The 22,288-nt window shown below is 39.4% G+C and overlaps 3 protein-coding genes across 5 annotated transcripts; 1 reads left to right on the forward strand and 2 right to left on the reverse strand.

Annotated features, from left to right (window-relative positions):
• Window positions 1-3: 3 nt before the first annotated feature.
• Window positions 4-5,609, reverse strand: zrsr2 (zinc finger (CCCH type), RNA-binding motif and serine/arginine rich 2). Its single transcript, XM_053321851.1, has 11 exons — window positions 5,345-5,609; window positions 4,820-4,899; window positions 4,631-4,721; window positions 4,400-4,508; window positions 2,445-2,805; window positions 2,206-2,306; window positions 1,956-2,086; window positions 1,632-1,845; window positions 1,453-1,508; window positions 1,255-1,364; window positions 4-1,156 (listed from the first exon to the last, which is right to left on the reverse strand). The coding sequence occupies exons 6-11, from the start codon at window positions 2,227-2,229 to the stop codon at window positions 210-212; spliced, it is 1,482 nt and encodes a 493-aa protein (XP_053177826.1). The 5' UTR covers window positions 2,230-2,306; window positions 2,445-2,805; window positions 4,400-4,508; window positions 4,631-4,721; window positions 4,820-4,899; window positions 5,345-5,609; the 3' UTR covers window positions 4-209.
• Window positions 5,610-6,206: 597 nt separating this feature from the next.
• On the reverse strand, window positions 6,207-10,980 carry LOC128361423 (transmembrane 6 superfamily member 1-like). Of its 2 annotated transcripts, none has more exons than XM_053321888.1 (10): window positions 10,885-10,980; window positions 10,574-10,677; window positions 10,158-10,255; window positions 9,974-10,077; window positions 9,760-9,842; window positions 9,427-9,538; window positions 8,732-8,834; window positions 8,565-8,657; window positions 8,365-8,484; window positions 6,207-6,398 (listed from the first exon to the last, which is right to left on the reverse strand). In XM_053321888.1, the coding sequence occupies exons 1-10, from the start codon at window positions 10,974-10,976 to the stop codon at window positions 6,207-6,209; spliced, it is 1,101 nt and encodes a 366-aa protein (XP_053177863.1). In that variant the 5' UTR covers window positions 10,977-10,980. The 2 variants fall into 2 exon arrangements, with proteins under 2 accessions (XP_053177863.1, XP_053177855.1); XM_053321880.1 differs by having other exon boundaries at window positions 8,732-8,836; window positions 9,420-9,538; window positions 10,574-10,713; window positions 10,885-10,976.
• A 1,881-nt stretch (window positions 10,981-12,861) lies between these two features.
• Window positions 12,862-21,927, forward strand: LOC128361406 (BTB/POZ domain-containing protein 1-like). 2 transcript variants are annotated; one of them, XM_053321864.1, is made up of 8 exons: window positions 12,862-13,379; window positions 15,815-15,971; window positions 18,494-18,599; window positions 18,780-18,977; window positions 19,151-19,343; window positions 19,461-19,548; window positions 21,124-21,270; window positions 21,383-21,927. In XM_053321864.1, exons 1-8 carry the CDS (start codon window positions 12,961-12,963, stop codon window positions 21,539-21,541), a joined length of 1,467 nt encoding a protein of 488 aa, XP_053177839.1. In that variant the 5' UTR covers window positions 12,862-12,960; the 3' UTR covers window positions 21,542-21,927. The 2 variants fall into 2 exon arrangements, with proteins under 2 accessions (XP_053177839.1, XP_053177846.1); XM_053321871.1 differs by having other exon boundaries at window positions 19,214-19,343.
• The last annotated feature ends 361 nt before the right edge of the window (window positions 21,928-22,288 follow it).

Below are 22,288 nucleotides of genomic sequence, written 5' to 3' on the forward strand. Positions count from 1 at the left end.
TTTGATTTTTTTTTTTTAATAGTTTTTACTCAGTGCCACAAATCCATCTGGTCAGGTGTTCAATAATTAAAGCAACAACCACTTACTGAATATTCACAAATGTACATACTGATGATGGGTACTGATGTAGCATAGATCTGTTCAAAGGATGTAAGCTACTCCCCGTATATTCACATAGTTAATGTACACATTTTCAAATGTAAGAGCCACTAAGAAGCACAGATGTCATTTCCCGTCAGCTCACTCTGGATTTCTGTGTCCGATTTTTCACTTTTCACATCTGGACTACAGTTTTTCTCACTGTCAGCACTTGTGCTTCCATCTAAGTTGCTGTTTTTCTGAAGCAGCACCGTTTCTTTTGTGTCCTGACTCAGACTTGTTGCAAAACATTTCTCCACATTCTCTTCATCCGATTCTATCTCTTTTTCTGACTCTCCTGATGAAGTCACCCCTTCAGACAAACGGCTTTTCTTCTTATGCTTCTTCTTGCTCTTTTTCTTGCTTTTTTTGGAGTGTTTTTTAGAGCGATGACGTGTTTTAGTATCATCATCATCATCTGGGGGTTTCTCATTTTTGTCTGGTTTCTCTGGGCTCCCGTTTTTGCTCTTTTCTCTGATTTGCTTATTTCTTTCTCTGCTTGTGCTTCTAGACCTGTCTCTCTCTTCTCTATGAGTATTTTTGTCTTTACTATCTCTCTCTTCACTTTGACTACAATATTTTTGCTCTCTGTCTTTATCTCTACTCCTGTTTCGCCGTCTGTCTCGCTCTCTGTCTCTACTTCTACTCCTGGACCTGTCCCTACTTCTGCTCCGATATCTATCGCTCCTCCTGTCACTGTATCTGGATCTGTGCGACCATCTGTCCTCTCTCTGCTGCTGTGAGGAGGTCCTCCTCTCCCTGCTCCTGCGCCTGTCATCTTCTCGTCTGCTGTGGGATCTCTCTGATCTCGGCGGGCTTCTGCTGCCGTGGCGCTGCCTCCACGATCGGTCTCCGTATCGCTCCGAGTGCCACCAGTCTCTGTGGCTCCCCCTGACGCTGCGGTCGGGCGACATGTGCAGGTCTCTGTCAGCCTCCCAGAATTCATGGCCAGGGTTTCGAAATACATGCAGGAAGTTGCAATGCTTCCCTTTGGGGCATTTCTGTCTGTCAAACAATCCTGAGAAAAAAAAATAAAACAGCCATGAAGGAAATGTGAATCATACATAAAATAAGCCTCTCTCTATGCAGTAACACCACTTTGAAAAATTAACTCACCACATATAGCATTCTTCCACCGTGTAACAGGACACATCTCACAATGAAGCTGCCGACCAGCGTACCACCTCCCATTGAACTTGATGAAAGCCTCTTTACACTGCTCCTCCCTAGGACAAATAATGTAGAGATTTACACCCCCCAAAGTACAGTTTATTTGTTTGAAATGGTTTGAGGAGCAGTTTTGTGATGTCTTACGTGTCAAACTGAATGTAAACATTTCCTCTCAAATGTGGCTCATGATTGCAGCAGACCTAAAAAGAAAAAAAAAAGCTGTCAGTAAAAGTATTTCAGTCTAGATATTTTGGTAATAATTCAACCACGACACAGAGATTAAACATTCTCCTGAACAGCGTCTTGTCCTGGTCTCATCTTACCTTGAACTGCACCACCTTGCCAACACTCTTGAACTCTGGAAGGACGTCGTGGTAAAACTCGATGAAAGACTCCTGAAGCTCCTCCTCACTGTGTTCCAAACTAGCATCTACGTCGTAATCATCACGTCGAGACTGCTCCATGCCGAATGTTACAAACATACTGCGGATCATCAGAGTGGGGCTGGCTGTTGGATAAGCGTGCTTCCGAGAACATCTGGAAAAAGGAAAGATTTCTTTTATGCACCTGTATGTCAGTTCATAGTAGTGGATAAGGATTTATGTAATTATCTCAGTGAGTCAGGTAAATAGGGAAACTAATAGTACCTGTCTCCAAATCGACATGTCCCGGTCTTTAAGAAGAAGGGACAGTTGGCGACATCCTGCTCTGTGCCATAATTCTCAGAGCTCTCCTTCACTGGAGCCTCAGGATTCATCCACGGCCCTCCATTTTCGAGCTGGAAGTGACAACATGATAAAAGTATTATATATTATTTATGGTTTGACTTCACACTTACAATAAGATTGAAGTTGTACCTCTGCACGTTTAGTTTCTCTACCTTCATGTGTGTCATACCTGATTTTCAGCTTCATCCAACATTTTCTGAACAGCCTCCTACAAATGGTGTAAAGACACGGCTGGTGAACATGAGTAGAAGTCAAAATACTGCAGCATATCTGCTACTGCGGGTTAAGACCACATTCACAAGGGGTGATATGCACAAAAAAAATCTACATTTTAGGAGGATAATTTCAAGATTTATGAACTTTTGGAGAGCAAATTCACGGACTGTTTTCAAACAAAGTAAAAGATACATCCTTGTTGTGAGAGCTGAAGGTGCTGGTAAGGGCTTTTCTCTTTGTGTGTATCTTTGTTAAGGATAGCTGCTTGTGTCACGCAGTCAAGGAAACATTTAAAAACAACCAGATATAATGCAAGAATACATTTTTCATAGGAAAATAATGAATCATCATCATATGTTTAACTGTATGATTATCTAAATCTTCACTTTTGGATGGACTGTATAAATACTATTAAGTAGAAGAGGATATATTTCTCTTTGTTTTATCCTCCTAGGGCCCGTTTCACCTCTCTGTCTCGCTTCTCCTGCTGCTTCTGCTCTTTTTCTTCTTTTTCTTTCCTCTGCTGGGCATCCCATTCTTCCTTTATCATTCGCTGTGGACAAAAAATTAAAATACATTTTATTTCAAATCCTCTGTCAAATAGGCTCAGGTGCACACACCAATTAGCCAATTGTTACCCATAGCAACCAGCTCCAACTGATGGCAGTAATTCCCTTTGCTGCAAGCTGCAATTATTGATATAATTTAGAAGTAAATTGTAAATTATCATGTCATTATCATCATCAATGATAAGATGGTCAATTAGGCTAATGTTAGCAAATGCTAAAAAAAAGCCTTATTAACTGTAGATTTTTCTTCAAAATGTTAATTAAGCTCAATTTAGTTATTGTTGTTGGCGCTGGAACATTCTTGCTTATTAGATTAATGATGTAGATTACTTTCCTGTCTTTGAATCACACACACATTGTGTTAAAACAATGGATGTAATCAGACTGCAATTTATCTATGCCTATGTACCTAATGCCTTGTTGTTGTTTTTTTAATTGTTAAAAAATTTGGTGAAATGACCAAACCAACAGCTTGTTAGATTCAGACCCTGCCTGCGGTACTTAGATCTAAACACATAAGTTCCTACTCAAGATGTGGAGTTGCATTATATAAAAAGCATCAGTAATCTTCTAAAACAGCTGAGCACTGTAGTTTTTATTCAAACAGGAGGAAATGGTGCATTTACTGGGGGCTATTTTCACCAATTAATTAATACAGATCTGGTCAACTACTGAGAATTTATAGCAGTGTAGTTAGTAGTGTAAGTGGGATTGCCTCAAAATAAATTACGGTGCCGGGATTTGTGGTAAATAAAGGAACAATTCACGCAGTGCGACAGTGTGTCTCATTCATGTGTAAGCAGAGCTAAAACTTTATGAAATGTCAGGTGTTTGTGGTCTGACCCAACACTCGCTATTGATGATTAACTCTGGACTCAACTAACACCTTCAGTATATCATAGGTTAGTTTTTCACATTCTACAAGCTCCGTATGATGTGTTACATGCTGCTGTGTGTGCCTTGCATTTGGTGCCGTTTTCTTTTTCCTCTGCCCACCAGGTACTGCCCCCCCCCTCCACCCTCCCCGGTTCCTCTGCTGATTGCTGTAGCCTTGCCTTATTGCCATCAGCCTCAGCATACAAGCTCCAGACGGTGGGCCATTTCAGAAGCTACAAGCTTTGTGATTGTAGCAAAACTAGTTGCAAATGATTGATATTGTGATATCGGGGACATTTACTCCAATCTCGGGCAAGGGTGTGGCTTTGATTGAATATACTGTATTCATTTTGGGGTTGTAGTTATCTTTGTTTGTTAATCTAGTTAAATATTTCTATAATTGGGCTACGCTTTCTTCCTCTTTAAGGAAATAGTTTTCTGTTGGCGTTAATGTGAACCGTATTTATTATTTAAATAAAAACCTAATTTGTGTTAATTTAACTCAATTTGTCTTGTTTTCATCGTACCCTGGGTAATACACTGTTACTCCCATCATCCCCTTGGTTTTAGATCCTTGGTTTTGGTACTTTTACTTCAGTTGTCCTCTTGTTTCTCTCCTGGTTATCTCAGCTGTTACTTCCCTCTTCCTCTAGGTGTTTTTCGGGGTCGTAACATGATGTATGAAAACAAACAGTAGGTTACCTCCTCTTCCTCTCTTCTTAACCGCACAGCTTCCTCCCTCTCAAACTGCAGCCTGAATTCCTCCTGAGCAAGCCTCTCTCTTTCCAACCACTGGTCATGTAGCCGCTGTCTGAGAAAACAAGCGAGACATGAATTGAACTGTCAAGTTAAGATGTCAGTGCTGCTTATCAATGAATACGTTATACAGGACAGCAAAGTAACATTTTTAGTATGAGTTGTCATTTTCCGTACCTTTCCTCCTTAGCAATATCATTATCTTCCTCATCTTCATCATTTGCTGCTTCTTCTTCTTCTTCTTCTTGGCTTGCTCCATTTTTTAAATCTATGACAAATGTTGAGGGTGTCAGTAACAGATAGCAGTGGACAGTGTAAGTTAACTACTTTTTGACAGGAAGGCCAACATGACAGCTCTCTTCATACCACATTCTCTGGCTTGGGCTACAGCTTGTCGTTTCCGTTTTCTCCTTTCTTTCCTTAAAGCAGCTTTGCGTTGCTTTTGACTGAAGTGAAAGAAATTAAAGTTGAAAGCACACTTAGATTAAACTAGTAAAAGAACACAACTTTACCTTGCACTACTTTTTAATTGTGTATTTCCCTGTTGAGCTGCTGTGGAAGTATAGTTAACTTTAAAATACATTGTTGCACTGAAAGAGGCTTATGGATTTTAGTCTCTATCACTTACATTGCAATTGCATTATGAAGAAATCTTCTAATAGTCAGTATGAACAGGAGGAAATGATTACAGCAAGAAAAGCATGTTCAAACATTGCTTTAAGCTCCTTACTGATGTTTTCAGACTCGTCTTTTAAACTGTTGCAGGAATAACATTAATACGTTGAATTTTACAGCACAGGTAATGGCATTTATGCTACTTGTATCTTACGTATTTTATATTAATTCATCCCATTACAACAAGCAGTATGACATGATCACAAAGACACGCACCTTAACGCAAGAGGAGAGAGCAGTGGAGGAGTGCAGGCTGCCATCACAGCTACAGCTAGCCTCCGTTAGCTATGTTAATATTTCTTATCAATGCGTCTATAAAAAGTACATCATAAATCCTCTTAGCTTACATGTGCTAACTAATTGCATTTAATTAGTATGTGAAGCTACTTCTTTCACTGAATAACTTCTGTTAGCTGTAAACTTCGATTGGCTAAATGCGGGTATGTTTTCATATAAAGCACACAGGAAAAGATGCACTAAGTACTTCCGCCGTCTTCTTCTTCTCCGGTAGTGTTTATTGGCGACTGGTTGGCGTCTAGCTGCTGGCAATACCGCCACCAGCTGGACTTTGTGGCTAATAACACTTATTTTGATCCTACTCCAGTTTATCCAGAGTAAAAACAGTCTCCCTAAATGCTCCTAAACATTTTGACCACCTTGGTTTTACACAATGTCAAAGGAATGTGTCATTTTAGTTGCAATGACTTATTATTGACACAATTCATTTTGAAACATGATTCTAAGGGTTTGGGTGAGGTCAGCCTTGTTGAGGTTATTTATAGTGTTTTGCTGCATGTACTGTATGAGCTGTTTGTGGAAGTGATAAAAACTTCACAATTGTTTCAAGAAGTGTGCCAAAGCAATTAGGAAATACTGTAATATTGTAATTAGTGCTGCAACAACTCCATTAACTGGTTAGACAGAAAATTATTTGCCAGCCATTTTTATAATTAATTTTAAAACGTATTTATTAAGCAAAATGTCAAACATTCCTCAGATCTTTGCAAGTACTTCAGCCTTTTATTTAGGCAGCCTTGACATCCCAGACACACTCTCTCCCTTTCTCCAAAACACTCTGTCATTCACTTTTCTTGTCTGGTGTGGGCCTGAGGAAGAAGGCAGGACTGGTGGAGCAACGGTAGCACAGAGCCTGAGGCACCAGAGCGTACAGCAGGTTGACCAGCACAAAGACAGGTTGGCTGTCAGCTGGCACTCTGTAGGAGAATGGCGTCCGTGTGTGAAGAGATGCACCGATGTGAGAGAACTGGGCCTGTGGAGTGAAGAAAAGAAGGACAATGATAATAGATGACACAACATAGTTTCATTGTATCACTTGCTAATAAGATTTTGCTTATTCTTAAAGGTGCTTCATGCTCCTTATGTGATAACTTTATGACAAAATGCACAAGGTAATAGATAAATCATTAATATCTGAAAGAAATTAACCTAAATGACCTACTTTTTTTATTTTTTGCAAAACTTTAAACACATCTTTTAGTTTTTAAAGTATTACATTATCATTGATTCATTATTTTTTAATAAGGTCTAATTGAAATGGAATGAGCATCCCTCATGAAAAGGAAAAACTCATATATGTAAATGCATTGCTTTCTGGTCTAATTAGACTAGCTTTTGTGGAGAAATTGTTGTTGTTTTTTGCCTCCTACACCTTAAATTTATGGATTTAAAAGGAACATCTCTCAAACCAACAAAAGAGCCAAAGAAAAGTAAAAACAACAAAATCGGCTTAGCTGGCTGTCGTTTTTACATGGATTATTCCGCTAATTAAGTCATGACCCATAAAACTTGGTCAAACTCTGGTATTGCCACTCATTCTTCATTATTTTTCAGTCTTAACAGACTTCTGCCAGTTGCCATTTCATATAAAGTCACTGAAAATTAGACACATGACATGTCTCATAGCAACCATGGCTGCCGGAGCACCAGCTGTCGTATTTATAGCTTGGTCGAACAGCTGACGTTTAAGTGAATACCACTAATACCACCATTCCTCTCGGTCTGAAGTCAGCGTCTGCCCTTATCACATCAGTGAGTGATGTGTTAGCCTGTAGTTCTGACACAATAGCTGCTTTGTGTTGTTGAGGTGTGATTGGCACACTAGCTCCCACCACTCTTTCAAGTTTCCATCTTTAGATTTAAACATGTTCTGTATATGCTATAAGTATATTCATATCATACCTGTTCATGCAGAGACTTTCATGTTTGATTGCACTAAAGATGAATTTTTTAGGGGAAAATTGGGGAAATGAATGCCCAGATTTGGGTTTGGATTTTCCATGCAGCATTACCTAATCTTCCTGGAACAATGATGTCATTTGGGTAAAAGAAATCTTGTACATGTGAACAATGAAAGTCACTGAATAACTGACCCTGGCAATGGTAGATGTTTGACAATCAATGTGTGAGTATGCTGGCATCTCTGTTTTACACCTGGTTGTACATACAGTATTCCTGTGTGCAGTACTGTAATATTTTTCCGGTTTCTGATCATCAGTGCAGGGGGAAGTTGTGGAAACTGACTCCTCCACATCCAGTAAGTTTATCATTTCTGGGCTGACTGAGATACCTTAACAACTGAGGACAGACTATTTGGTTTCTAACTTCCTGAACTTTACTGTGCTAACCAATCTGTTGGATTTATCTTCTCAATACAATTTTGAATAATGAAAAATAACAGCAACTGTAAAGTGTATCCTCTGGTGTTAGACTTTCACTTGAATTTTAGCATGTAGACCTTCGTTACATGACCTTCATTATTAACTACTACATAACTTGATTTGACATAGGACAGAAAGAGATTACAAAGCTGTACAAAGTGTTTACATGTTACAATGTCCTACTTTCTATCTGGCATATCCAAGTTTCTTAAAAACATGATATGGGCTTATTAAGGTTTATGAAACCAACATAAAAGGTTCCCATGCCACCACAACTGGTGAACTGGAGGTCTACACACACACACACACACACACACACACACACACACACACACACACACACACACACACACACACACACACACAGTTTCAGTATTTTGTCTGTCTCACTAATATGTTGTCAAATTGTTTGGATGTTTGGTTTGCTAGTTTAAATGTATAGACATTCTGGACACAGATACCATTGTATACTTGATAATATGATAATATTCACAAAAAACAGATGTTTTAAATATTTTTGTCCCCCAAAATGACCCCTAGTATTACTACAGTACCTACCTGTGCCAGTGCCCCTGAGTGTAAAAGGGTCAGATCCAGCATCCACTCACATCCTGGGACCAACAGCCCGTAGAGAGTGATGATGTAGTACGGGCCGGAGTACAGCATGCTCACCAGCATCTGACAAACATTAATATAGCTTCATTCAAATATCAGTGTAATAGCAGTGGGATTTATAATGTCAGTGACCATGCACTTACCTGTATTTTAGGGTAGGCTGAAGGGTCTTTCAGGTAAGGCTCATAATGCTGTGTGTAACTCTGACACCATATGCTGGGACAGTCCAGGACAACCTAAAACATAAACTGTTGGAAATAAAAAGGCACTCTACACAAAGAAGTTAGTTAATTGTCTCAGTGTGTCTTACCAGTCCTCTGAAGACACAGAAAGCCAGAGCAGGGATGAGGTAGATAATGAACATCAAGTCCAAAGGTCTGTTAAGCAAACTTGTCCTCTGGGCCTCCTGGATGCTCTGATAGAGAAGCAATGAAGATGTACAGACTCAGAGCTCTGTCCTACATTGGCAGGGTACCAGTCAAACATTTTTGGCTGTTCAGAATCTACATTGCATCTACAACCATACAACCATCACTGATGCTCAGATTGATCACAGTCAGTAATGGACTGAAAATACTTGCACATTTTCAAAGGTGGATGACTGAAATTGGTTCGTTCATAGAGACAAAAAGAATGCAGTTTATGAAACCAAATTCCCTAAAAGAAATTCTTAAGTATTTGGGGGCTTATTCTTTTCCCTGTTCGACAACACCAAGGTGAACTTGTCTTTTTTAGACACAGTGTAGAGAACTGTTATTACTGCACATGCATGACTTGCACATTCACTACTATACAATAGACAATATACTATACTACAGACTGTCTATACTATACTACAGACATCAGCTGTACAGTATAATTTCATTATGTCTTTTGCCTTTCTTTAATGTTTGATGATTGAAAACTGCTCAGCACACTTTGCATTTCTCTACAATCCATTAAAGGCTACGTGTGGGAAACTTCAACATTCTCAACTGCCAGTTTTGAGCTTGACTTACTGTTAACTGAACATTTTGTGTGGAGGGCTGGCTGAAGATGCGGAAACAGGCCCAGATGGACACTGAGATATACAGCATGTGGAGGAAAAAGAGAGGACCGATTTCGGTGCCATATTTCCCTAGGAAGAGATAGAGTACAGTAAGGTAACAAACATCTCAGTGTGGGAAAGAAACAAGCCAAAAAAATGAAAATAGCACTTAAAATGTAAATCTTTTTCAACTCCAAGCAACAAAAGAGCAATAATATTCAGGCCATTGTAGGATAATCAGGGTAAATATGAGTAAGGGTTTTACATGGACTAGCTATCCAAAAGCATCTCATTATTTTTAGTGTACTTACCCACAGCATTCCCAAGAATGTAGACTATGGCACGCATGAGAAAAGATCCTACCCAGTAGAGTCCAATGGCTCTGTAACTGTCCCTGTGCAAACCACGTAACACAGCCATGTCTAAGCCAGTTAGATAGATCGATAGAGCGATATATATAGATATATCTATCGATCGATCAATAGATCAATAGATAGATAGCCTTGAATACAATGCAGCACTTACCCCCAAGTAATGGCAGCAATCATAAGCAGATACATGAGATAGTGTACACAGCCATCCCAGTAGGATATCATGTGCCCATGTGCAGTATTCATATGTGGATCTGCCTGAATCACAGGGGAGATTTTATATTTATCAGCCTATAGACACTGTATACACATGCAGGACTACACAGCACAATGCTTGCCTCTTTGATGTAAAATGTTACAAATCCATCAATGATGTTGTCCTGCTCCAGGCCGATGATCAGATTCACCACACTGAGGAATGCATAGACTGCGTACACTGCACAGATGAATAAATGTAATTTATTACAGCAAGCTCTCTGGGTGTTCTGCCAGCAGAAGTTGGCATTGCACTTTATATATGAGGTGGACACCTGGCAAACTAAATGTACTGTCTGTCACTTCTCTACCATTTAACTCCACATGATTTTAGCATAAAACACTACAAAAGCATAAAATACATTTTTTAAAGTGTTAATATGTTGTTAATATAATTCACACAAAACCTTGGATTTCTACTTCATTGGATATTAAAAAATCTTTCTCCGTTTAAACCAAATTGAATCCAACAAGAAACATACATTAAGTGAATTCATACCATAGAAAAGTGGATCAGCTGGAGTCTTCTTCTGGAGTATAAAACGGGCTGAAATGGCCAAAATGATGAGTGCTGCACACCCAGCGAAGAAGAAAGCTTCAGCACTACAATCAATTAAAAGAAAGTATATATTAAAAAATCTGACACATTCTTCCAAACGATGCTGCGTGATAACAGCAGTTTTTACTTCGTGTGTCCACACGTGTACAGATGTCTGTCTGGATATACAGTGTTTGGGTGGCTCTCTATTACTCTCGTGGTGGCAGAAAAATTAAGAGGTATTCAAAAAATGCTCAGATTTTCTATCTCACCTGTTGCTGTAAATGAGAGAGTTGAAGAAATAGCAGATGGGAATGGACACCAAGGAGAGCATGAACACCCCCGTCCCTGCAGACGCGCTCATTGCGGACCAGATTTTAGCGTTTTTTTCCTTGTACCGAGAATAATTGGTCGTAAATTAGCTGCAATAAATTCTCATATTTTGACTACGCCTCATTTTTATCTCAAGGAATGGAAGGAGGAAGTCACTGCGTGTCTAACATTGTAAAAAAAAACAGCACAAAGTTGTAGAGACGCTCACTCATGCATGCTCAGTCTTGTTATTCTGGTCTGTCTCGCTTTATCTCCCTCTACATCTGACACACACACACACACACACACACACACACACACACACACACACACACACACACACACACACACACAGCTGTCCCATAATTCATTCTCACTACTGAGGATTCATGTTCTCATAACACAGCTTTAATTATTGCTAATCCTGTTTAGCAGAATCGATGATCCTCATCATTTGTTTATTTTTCTTTGTCACAGCCTATAAATAGTTCTGTAAAATTGAAAAAGGTTTGTGTTTAGTGGGGAACTGCACACACTGCCATCTAGTGGTTGGATGGATAATTTCAAGCTGACTGCATGGATCACAGCATCAATGAATTAGGTTATTTCATACTCAAACGTCTATTTAAAAAAAAGAGAGACATTATTTTTAAAAACAGGAATTTATGTATAGGCATATTTTATGAAACATCACATTACAAACATAATAGCATATATAGTACAAATTGTGAATCAATAAATAAAATACAGAGTGCAGTGTTTGTATGATTGTCACACAAATTGTAATGTTCAATAATGTAATATAATTTATTCATGGTTTGATTTGAGGGTAAATATACACAAAGAACAAAAATAACTATACTTATAACAACATTGTGATAATAGATACATTGATTTGAATTATTTTAAAGATTTTAAGGAACCAACAGTTGTATCTGTTTGTTTATTCATTTATGTATGTTCCTTTTGCAGGCTACTGCTGCTTTAATAGTTTATTGTATGTTTCACACAGATGTGATGCCTGTATAATAATAATAATTATTATTATTATTATATTTTGTAGATAATGGTAGCTATAGGAGGCTAGTTTCTGTGTTCACTTTTCTTCTGACTCAGAAATAAACTTTTGAAGCGACTCATGTAAAAAAAAATCATGTTTATTTGGACAAATATAATATAGTAAATAGTCTCAGCAGCGTGCCCCAATGTTCTTCATTGTGTGCGATAAAATCCTTTTCACAAGATTTCTATAACAGAGCCGGAGAGAGCAAAATGATCATGAGACATGTAACCACAATGGGAAACACATAAGGCCGAAATAAACTGGAATTTTATTTATCTAATATTTGTTGGATATTATTTATCTAATATCTGTTGGATATTGAATAAAATACTAAAATATAATATATTTAAAACTGGAAAAATCTATTTTTCCTATTTTATTTCAGTACGCAAGGGGGGAAAATGATTTCGCACATCTAACAAGCTGTGGGGAAAAAAATCAATGCACTGTTGTAATTTGTGTCTATTTGTCACATTTGAATTCAGCAATAAAGTTGAAAGAAAAACATGTTTAAAGGTCTGTCCTTTTTTTCTTCCATGTTTCTTTGTTCTGTCTTTGTTACTTATTTATTTATTTATAGTTTGTTCAGATGTGCAAGGGGAAACATACAGCTGTTAACAATGCTCCAGCGGTAGTGACGGTGGGAATTTAGAGGGGGGTATTACAATTACCATTTTTCCCTTTAAAATGTTGAATGAAATCTTCACAGCATAATGTCAAGCATAAAAGTAGGGATATGTGAACAGACACTGAGGATGTCTGTTAAAGCTGCACTCATCAATAAAGAAATAAAAATACAAACGCAAAAAAAAAAAAACTGTTTTGGAGGAAGTACGCATGCGTCATTTCTGGAGAGACGCAGCAACAACATCAAGAGAGAGATGGCGGCCGCTGCAGGCACGTAGCGGTCCGTGCGTTAGTCTGTGTGTTATGAACGGACCCGTGTGCAAGTAGACGAGATAAGAGATAAGTTATGGCGACCGGGAGCGGTGTCGGTGTCGGCTTACCGTCCAACCATGACGGTCAGGAGGCTGCAGCATCCAATGCAGCGGCGGGGCTCTCCACGGTGCCCGTCGCCGGTGCTGCCCCTGCTGCTGCCCCGTCCGCCTCCCAGCATGTCCTCGGCCTTCACCGGGAGCCCATGTACAATTGGCAGGCGACGAAGAGCTCTCTGAAGGAACGCTTCGCCTTCCTCTTCAACAACGAGCTGCTCAGCGACGTCCGGTTCATCGTGGGGAAAGGCAGACAGGCCCAGAGGATACCGGCCCATAAGTTCGTCCTGGCCGCTGGCAGTGCTGTGTTTGATGCCATGTTCAACGGAGGGATGGCCACAACTTCAACTGAGATAGAGCTGCCCGACGTGGAGCCAGCAGCCTTCCTCGCCCTGCTCAGGTAGGACAGGTGACCCCCATGTGTATTCAAGAGGTTTTTTTTTTCCAATTTGAGAGCGTGATTTATTGATTTCACGTCCACACTTTGTTATTCTGTTCCTCAAAACCCCCTCCCCTCGCACTCAAAAAGCCCCTGCTTGTGCATAGGTTTGCTCTGCCTCTGTTCAAACTGTATGCTTGCACTCAAATGTATTGTTGCTTGTACAGATTTCCCTTCTCACAGTCAGGTTGTGCTGTGCAGGTTTCTTGTGCAAAAACCCTGTCAAACTTCCCCAACCACTAGTATACCAGGTGTAGAAGTACTGACCAATTCAATGACACATGCGTCTTTGCAGTGGACTCCCAGATTAATCCAAAATTGTGCAGCCTCGCGAGAGTTTAATAATCAGCTAGAGGGAGGAGCATGGACGTATAAAGAGATCTGGATACAGTGCTGGAGGTTGGGCCCGTCCATTCCTGTGAATCCAAAAATGCCACTTAGTGTGCACGCTTTATGGTTCCAATGCACCCATGAAGGATGCTCACTGGAGACTAACTTCCAGTTGAACCCTCTAGCTAACTATGAAGGGAAAAAAACAATTGAATAATGCTGCTCTTATACACCTTTTGATATGTGATCGGATCAAATAGAAATGAGTCATTTTGTGGGGGTTGTGATGCCCAAAAAAAAGTATCTGCTGACTTCTCTTTCACAGTGTAAGTCAATGCGAAAACATGATGTTGTAATTACATGGTTTGACCACTTATTGGCTTCAAAGCATGGTGATGTTCCTGGTGGCTTGGAGAGGAATGCTTGGAGTTTGTTGTGTTTGAGTAAAGAAAGGATAACTTATTTTTATCTCAAACATTTTTAAAACCATGCTTGAATATTTAGCTGATTTGGACAACTGAACGTTTGCGGGACTTGGTTAGACACAAAAACAAACAGATCAGATCAAGCGAAAGGTAATGGTCCTTTGTGTAATGCTGTCAGACACGTACAATAAAAAAATCTGTGCCTGTAAAGTGGCAAAAACAAACACAAACACTTTTAGTGGACATGCATTAACAGGGTGCTATTGCCCCATCTGATTACATTGCAGCCTGTTTAGCAGCTACTGGATGCAACGATCTCGCTCAACACTGGACCAGACTAATTATTGTCCCCATTAGTCACAGTTAGTTTGGTTAATTAAATGCCAAAAAATATGGAAAATGCCTAACATTTGCTCAGAGTGCTAAGTGACATTATCAGATGTTTTGTTTTGTCCGAGCAACACTCCAAAACCCAAACATATTGAATTTACAAGGGCTGTTTATATTGGGTTTCAAAATGCGCTACAGGCATCCGAAAAACAAATGGACAGCCAAGACACATCTGTAAGTATTATAAATGTCCAAGTTGTCCAGCTGACCACTTGTGTTCAGTGCCTACATGACTTCCTCAAGAAGGTCCACACAGTTATAATATCAATCTGTTTCTGCACAGACGCCACTTCCAGCTGTTGAGATTGATTCGACAAAGTAAATTGGCATTGGGGCACTATCGCCAAAATAACCACTACATCCTGCATTGATGATGTATTTTCCTGTTACGTGCTGGTTGGGGACAGATCAGGACACAAGTGTTTACGCCACAAAAGGTATGTGGTCAAATGTGTCCAAGATCACCTCAGCAAGTGGTTTGAGTGATGGGATCACAGTGCGTCTTGGTGTTTGCTTACATTTTGTATTTAGCATCGTCCAGTTGTGATCTGATCACCCGAGATGCATTTTCACTACAAACAGGGTCTAAGAAAAGTAGCAAATTGTCACATTAAATAAGCAGCAAACAGAGATTTTTTAGAGTTGCTTGAAAAATGATCTTTTTTAGCTGACTGGTTACTGCACATGCCATTTTCAACATCCCTGGTTCAAATCCAGCTGGGGACTTTTGTTGCATGTAATACCCATCTCTTTGTGTCCTGTTTGTCATTTTACTATCAACTGTCCAATAAAGGGAACAAGGTAGAAAAAAAGGACTTAAAAACTATTAATTGATTATCAAAATAGTATATAGTATAGTATAGTATAATAGCCAATGGACCAAGCTCTTTAAATGTTCTGAACACAAGCAGCTTTAGCTTTGCACAAATAAAATACAGTTTGCAAAACTGTAGTTTTAAATCAGGACGTATGTCATGAAAAGAAGTAAACAAGACTATAAATCTGACCAGAAATTCAATGCTCGTTGTTCTGTGTGACTTTTTGAAAGTCATTGCTTCAGACACATTACAGTCACCTCAATACCAAAACAGTATTGAGGTTCTTTGTTCAGTACATATTATCTATAAGATGGCACTTACATTCTGCAAATTTATATTTTACGTTTTAAGATTAGTCAGCCTGAAATGTGGTGGGGAAACATTTATGAAATGAATATCTGACTCTAAACACTGTTCTGTTGCCTGTGTGCAGGTTCCTGTATTCTGATGAGGTCCACATTGGTCCAGAGACTGTTATGACGACTCTGTACACGGCGAAGAAGTACGCTGTCCCTGCGCTGGAGGGTCACTGTGTGGAGTTCCTCACCAAGCACCTCAGAGCCGACAATGCGTTCATGCTCCTCACTCAGGTAAGTTTCATTCACGCTGCCAGAAAACTCTTATGACAGTGCTTTATTGAACTTCATTACAACAGTACCTAATTCAACTCTTTTATGACAGTACTGTATTGAACTCGGTTATAATGGTAAAGTTATTTAACTTTATTGTAAAAGCAGTTTATTTAGTATTTGAAGTAGTTAACAGTAGTTTAGAGAGAAAATATTTAAATATGTATTGTGTATCGCCATATAGCCTAATTATTATTAGTATTATCTATAGGCCGGTTTGCCCAGCTCTTTGTGTGTACATGTTTTGTATGTTTTGAGGTTTGTGGATCTGTAAGATTTCTGTCTGTAAGATTTTCCGCAATACAAACTGGAGAACTAAATTTAATATGTGGTGCTGTGGAGTCACAGCATTGAAGAATGACAATTGTAGAAATAATGTCTTGGTTTACACTGGAACCTCTCTTTCAAAGAAATGGTTCTTATGAAAACTATGATGTCAGTATAACGGGAACCTTCTGTCCAGAGACACATTTCTGTCTTTCACATTTTATTTTTATGTTTTGAGCAGTATACACCTCCATTGTACAGGAATGGAGGCAGAAGAGGCGGGTATCTCCAAATGTCAACATAGAAAGGCAAAACTCTGCTTGTCCAGACACATTACTTGGAGTAATGAAGCAAAATAAGATTAAAATAGCTGTATGTAAGAAATATATTCCAAGTAATCATAAAATGGCCCTGATAGTCACCAGACATTAAGGAATCATGTTCATTTCAAACATTGATAGCACTGACAGTAGTAGTCCAACCAGAATATTCACATTTGAAAAGCTAAGTGGCAGCCCACAAGTAATGTTTATGTTGTCATTTTGTGTTTTGGCCTGATGCGCCACCCACCACCTATCTACCAATCACAAAGTCAGTAGCAGTTCAGCATCCAGGTTGCCAGTTGCCACTGAGCTGCAGCTAGGAACACTACAGATAATGTCTGATGTTACAAAACCAAAAAAGCCTCGTTATGACTCTCAAATACGTCGTGACAATTTGAGAAACAAAACAGTAAACAGAGTCAGACAACTCTACACCACTGTCTCTGTCACACAGGAGAGGAGCAAGAGCAGTGTGTGTGTGTGTATGTGTGTGTGAGAGAGAGACGCTCTCTTCTGCTCTCAGTCTATTCAATGCGGGAATACTACTATTTTATTCCCCCTCCCTGTTATTTATGAAAGTTCAAAACACTGAATGGAGGACAGAGTTGCTCCGTCAGAGAGCGGCTACAAGACGATGTTGTGTTAACTGTGGTGGAGTGAGGTAGAGTGGATGAAGAGGGAGGGAGAGGTGACAGTAAGAAGCCGGTGAATCAGATCAATAACACGTTATTTTCTGATTGTTTCACAGTGGTTACGTTCAACAATGAGTAATAATAACATACACATTAGCCAGTCAACTTACACTGTGCAGACATCCCAACTCACCCGCATATTGATAGCGTCTCCATGACACCCGCAAATGAGACGTAATCTCCTAGAATCTGGAGTGAACAAGCAAGAGCTCGCACTAGAGAGTGACAGCGCATTGTGTGTCCGCAATCCGCATTGTGTATGTTGCGCTCGTCTCGTGCGCGTGCAGGATCACGTCCAACAACTAGTAACCCGTGTGAACGTCAACTCTAGGAGGAGGGGGCGAGGAGTGACAGCTCTCTCCAGTGTGTTGAACGTGGGCTGAAGTACCATTTCTAAACGCTTGGTGTCAGTTACATACTTGAACTTTAAGTCAGGGCAGGAATGCCAGCTTAAATACCATCTTGGTCTAGGTTTGGCACATTTTCTGCAACACAATGCAATTATACATTTATTCCATTATCTGGTGCGTCATAATGTCCCACACATCCTACTATTCTTTCCAACTGTTGGAAACTGCCTGGCTTCAGCCCTTAAGTGTAGGATGAAACCATGTTTCTGTCTTTGCATCTACATCAGACCAGCTATCGCTCTTTGATAGTTGAGTTTAAATGACATTAGTTGTTCTATTTTTGGTTTATGCTGCCATTTGTTTGGGTTCTGCTGCTGGCTGTGCCACATTTTCTGAGCCTTCAGGCTGCATGCTCAGTAGTTTTGTGATCAAAGTCACTCCTTTTTTTTGACCAGCTTTGCAAAGGTAAAAATAGATTTCCACTAATACAACTCTTATAAAGCAGCAGTGTGCTCTAAATTGTCAGTGTCATTGCTTGTCTCATTTTATAAAATTTGAAGACCGGTATTGGCTCAGACTCAGACAGTTTTTGACACATGCATGCAGAATGATCTAAATCAGGTCATGTTGGTCGCTCCTTTTAAGTGTTTTCATAATCATCATTTCTCCCAAATTCTTTTGTGCTCACCAGAAAAGATATTTTGAAACTCTCAGTCATAAAATAAATGTAATTGCTTTAAATTTAAAGTGCTGTAATTCCTCTTTGGCGCTTGTAAAGTAAACAATTTGTATCTACCATAAGATGCTGTTGGCATGATGCATGTTTTTTTTCTGTTGTGCTTTTGTTACAGGCAAGGTTATTTGATGAGCCTCAGCTCGCCAGCCTCTGCTTAGACACCATAGACAAAAGCACTGCGGACGCAATAAACGCAGAGGGCTTTACAGATATTGACCTTGGTATGTTAGTCTTCTAAAAGTGACATTTCATATTCTCTACTTGTCTGGATCTGAATTAATCTCTGTGTGTGTGTCTGTGTGTGTCTGTGTGTGTGTCTGTGTGTGTGTGTGTGTCTGTGTGTGTGTGTGTGTGTGTGTGTGTGTGTGTGTGTGTGTGTGTGTGTGTGTGTGTGTGTATAGACACTTTATGTGCAGTGCTAGAAAGAGACACACTAAGCATCAGGGAGAACCGTCTGTTTGGGGCGGTGGTACGCTGGGCGGAGGCCGAATGTTACCGACAACAGCTTCCCCCGACCTCGGAGAACAAACAGAAGGTTCTGGGGAAAGCCCTCCCACTCATCCGCTTCCCGCTCATGACTGTTGAAGAGTTTGCTGCAGGTAAGCGCATCACAAACATGTTTTTCATGCTGATACTTTTTTTTATTTTTTTTTTATTGTAGTGACACTTTTCAGACCAGTGAAGCCATTACTGAACATATTCAGCATGTTCCTCATGTGTCCATACAACTCAAACCACAGAAACCAGTTTGATATTCTTTCTTGTGCAACAGGGCCTGCCCAGTCTGGAATATTGTTCGATCGGGAGGTGGTAAATCTGTTTTTACACTTTACAGTAAACCCCAAACCACGGGTCGACTACATTGACAGGCCCCGCTGCTGCCTCAGGGGAGAGGAATGCAGCATTAATAGATTCCAGCAGGTTGAGAGTCGATGGGGGTACAGTGGTACCAGCGACAGAATCAGGTGAGGTGACTATGATGGTCAGTTGTTCATCAGAGGAAATGGACTGACAGACAGCTGAGGTTACTTTTTCCTTCTTCTAATTGTCTCTCCCATTCTCTCTCCATGTCTTCCTCTTAGATTCAATGTAAACAGAAGAATATCCATAGTGGGTTTTGGCTTGTATGGTTCAATACACGGACCCACTGACTATCAGGTCAACATACAGGTAATTGCTGACATTAAGGCCTAATGATGTCCAAGGACAAACTCTGCAGTGTACCATCAGTGTGTTTGTGATGGAGAATTATAATGTACACATGTCAGTATGAGTGGTAATCATTTAAAAATGTTTCAAAACCAATTCTGAAAGATAATCTGAATTAATTTTTTATTAAAGAAATTCAGTATTTTCTAAATACAAGCAGTAGTATAAGAACTATGCCTAAAGAAAAACAGTAGTAAAAACTATTGAGATGCGACCCAGCTCTTCTTTTCGGTGAATCCATTTTCTCTCAACCTGTGGTGTGTAATTCCTTAAAGTTTTCTTGCATTTCTCAGAAGTGATTTGCACAACTTCAGTGGGGACAAGTGTGAACTTGTTGCATTCAGTTGAAAGTGAAGTGAAGATGAAGAGAGTGAAAGTAAACATTACGGTAGACAGAGCAAAGCAGTCGGAGGTATAATAATTGTTTTAACAGATTAGAAACAGCAATAGTTAGACCCAGATTCTAGTTTCAACATTGCAATTTGAGTGCTGTGAGAGAAATTTATATCTCTGCCTTTTTCTACATGTTCCTTATGATTGTTGAACCTCTTTGATGTCTCTATTAAAACCTGATATTTATTGTTTACTATTAAACTCAAATTTTGCTGCAATGAAGACTTATTCACTATTTGGGGAATTCTGTATAAAGCACTCTGTAGTTCTTACCTAAAGAACGTCAAAATTCAAGGTTAATAACTTGCTAGTTTTTTTCCTAGAGCTTTTAGCTGTATTTCACAATATTCTTCAGTAGATGTCATGATGACAAAGAAAACTCCACCTACTGAAGAAGACTGTGACATCCTGTTGAAAGCTTTGATTGTTTTTGTGAGACCCTTTGCCTCAGAGGTCAAGAATATTCAACTGTTAAGTGTTTTATTGTCAGTTATGCAAAACTAAAGCACAACTCTACTTGAATAACGCCCAATATATGATGGCAGTTGATGCTTGATTAACTTCCTCAGCCACATCTGAAATCTGTTACCTCCTGCAGTATATTTACTTTCTATAATTTTATTTGAGTATATATATGAATACTCTCAATAACTACATGAATGGGCTATCCAAAATCCCACAATGCAATGCTTGTTTGCCTTTGATGGATTTGAATATTACAAACCTACACACCGGCACACCTGTCAACAATGATGTAAAATGCTTTTGATAATTTCTAACTTTGAGTACGCACATACAGCGAGGTGCAGACTAGTGTGAGCTTCAAAAGATGTTGATCAAAATAAAACATCATTCTTCTCCTACAAACATCTGCATAGATATATGCCTTCTAAACGACATCTTTTTTTTAGTCAAAGTGCATTGTTTTCTCCAAATAGAATTTAAAAAAAATAAATAATATGATGTAAGATATGCTCCATTACCACTGACTTCTCTAAATATTTAAATATACAATTTTAAATATACATTTCCTCTTATCCCATCAGTGGCCTGGGCAAACAGGTTTATGCCCCATTTTTCAATGCAAAATGGCAAATGTGCACATTGTTGTTCATTCAGCTAATACATTATCCTGTTCTGTAGATCATCGAGAGCGACAAACGCATTACACTCGGGCAGAACGACACAGGCTTCAGCTGTGACGGCACGGCAAACACATTCAGAGTGATGTTCAAAGAGCCTGTAGAAATCCTACCTAATGTCAGCTACACTGCATGTGCCACCTTAAAGGTTAGTCTGAACCTGCTTCATTTCAAATAAATCCTGAATCGCACAAAATAACATCATCTGGTATACCCACAATGAGGGTTAATCATGTTTGTTTTTTAATTTCACAACTCAGGGCCCAGACTCCCATTACGGCACGAAAGGGTTGAAGAAAGTGACCCAGGAATTGGCAACAGGGACCAAGATGACGTTTTTCTTTTTTAGCTCACCTGGAAATAACAATGGTACATCAGTGGAGGACGGGCAGATACCAGAGATCATCTACTACACCTAGACTTAACACGGTGTCATGCAGACGCACTGAACCAGGGAGACCTCAGACTGCTGGGAAGACTGGACTGCTGGAGATATAGTGCCTCATGATCCCTCGGAATTAAGATTTTTGTCACAGTTTTTTTTGCTGATGCATTTACAGAAAGTATATTTGCATATTTTTTATTGTGCACTGTTATCATTTATTCTGCAGGTGTCTTTAAAGTACTTTGTTTTTGCATTGTAATAAGGATCAATGTGTGTAATGTAACTTTGTCAGTGGTACATGCTGTAATTTATGACTTTATGTTTGCTTAGCACTTCATTAAAGTAAAAAAACCCAAAAAAAACCAAAAGAAAAGAAAACAAGTTTCAGGACTTATGGTTTAAATAAATGATAGTTCTTTTGGCAGTACTATGTCCAACATAGGATTCTTCCTTCTATACACTGCTGAAGTTGATATGGAGTTTGTATTTTTCCTCTTTCTGTCACTAGGTGATGCCAGATACTCCACACAGCTAGCTACTCATCACTACTACAATAACCAGGGAGCAAGAATGATAGCTCTGTTGATCCCAGCATGATGATTGTGTGACATATCAGAGATGTTAAGAATTCATCTAGATTAACTACATTGGCATCAACTTATTGTGTGTGTTTCTGGTTCATACAAGACCGAAATCTTAGAACTGTCACATAGTCTTGACCTCTCTTTTTTCAGTAGGCCTAACCAAGAATGCATTAGAGGCAGAAGCTGGACATTTCATC

Source organism: Scomber japonicus, chromosome 1 (assembly GCF_027409825.1).
Source record: "Scomber japonicus isolate fScoJap1 chromosome 1, fScoJap1.pri, whole genome shotgun sequence".
Lineage (NCBI taxonomy): Eukaryota > Metazoa > Chordata > Actinopteri > Scombriformes > Scombridae > Scomber > Scomber japonicus.

Coding starts and splice junctions, on each gene's coding strand:
- zrsr2 (XM_053321851.1), bottom strand. CDS start 2,229: ATGTTGGATGAAGCTGAAAATCAG. Junction 2,087..2,205: donor TGGATGAAGCTGAAAATCAG/GTATGACACACA, acceptor TGTCACTTCCAG/CTCGAAAATGGAGGGCCGTG. Junction 1,846..1,955: donor ACATGTCGATTTGGAGACAG/GTACTATTAGTT, acceptor TCCTTTTTCCAG/ATGTTCTCGGAAGCACGCTT.
- LOC128361423 (XM_053321880.1), bottom strand. CDS start 10,976: ATGAGCGCGTCTGCAGGGACGGGGGTGTTCATGCTCTCCTTGGTGTCC. Junction 10,078..10,157: donor TAACATTTTACATCAAAGAG/GCAAGCATTGTG, acceptor CCTGTGATTCAG/GCAGATCCACATATGAATAC. Junction 8,837..9,419: donor CACAAAATGTTCAGTTAACA/GTAAGTCAAGCT, acceptor CTTCTCTATCAG/AGCATCCAGGAGGCCCAGAG.
- LOC128361406 (XM_053321864.1), top strand. CDS start 12,961: ATGGCGACCGGGAGCGGTGTCGGTGTCGGCTTACCGTCCAACCATGAC. Junction 18,978..19,150: donor TGTTGAAGAGTTTGCTGCAG/GTAAGCGCATCA, acceptor CTTGTGCAACAG/GGCCTGCCCAGTCTGGAATA. Junction 21,271..21,382: donor CTGCATGTGCCACCTTAAAG/GTTAGTCTGAAC, acceptor TTCACAACTCAG/GGCCCAGACTCCCATTACGG.